The 340-nt window shown below is 58.2% G+C and overlaps 1 protein-coding gene across 1 annotated transcript in view; it reads left to right on the top strand.

Moving 5' to 3' along the window:
* Nucleotides 1-34: 34 nt before the first annotated feature.
* The window catches only part of LOC108804040 (inactive dipeptidyl peptidase 10-like), a gene marked incomplete at its 5' end in the record, with an annotated part of 7,085 nt that continues 6,779 nt past the window's right edge, over nucleotides 35-340 (top strand). Inside the window, one exon of the mRNA XM_018575808.1 lies at nucleotides 35-291. Within this exon, the coding sequence (XP_018431310.1) occupies nucleotides 35-291 (257 nt within the window). The remainder of the gene's footprint in view (nucleotides 292-340) is intronic.

The following is a 340-nucleotide window of genomic DNA, read 5'->3' as shown; positions in this document are numbered from 1 at the left end:
GGGGTGAGCTGTGTGTACTGGGAGGAGAAGGTCAGGTGACAACGGACGTCCTCTATGTCACATCCTGTTAACCTCTCCCGATGTTGCGTGTTGCAGGGACGAGTCCCCCGGAAGTCAGCTGGTCACAGACAAGTTCCACGTGGATTGGGATTCCGTGTTGATGAACACGGATCATGTGATCGTGGCGCGCTTCGACGGGCGAGGGAGCGGGTTCCAGGGGCTGAAGATTCTGCAGGAAGTTCACCGAGGACTCGGATCTGTGGAAGTGAAGGACCACGTAGCTGCTGTAGAGTGAGAAGTGTTCCATCGCTATGCTCCGCACGTGGTCCCGGGCTCCGCC

The sequence above is a fragment of the Nanorana parkeri genome, unplaced genomic scaffold (assembly GCF_000935625.1).
Source record: "Nanorana parkeri isolate BGI_ZX_2015 unplaced genomic scaffold, ASM93562v1 scaffold4878, whole genome shotgun sequence".
Lineage (NCBI taxonomy): Eukaryota > Metazoa > Chordata > Amphibia > Anura > Dicroglossidae > Nanorana > Nanorana parkeri.
This window is presented reverse-complemented; position numbering and strand designations above follow the sequence as displayed.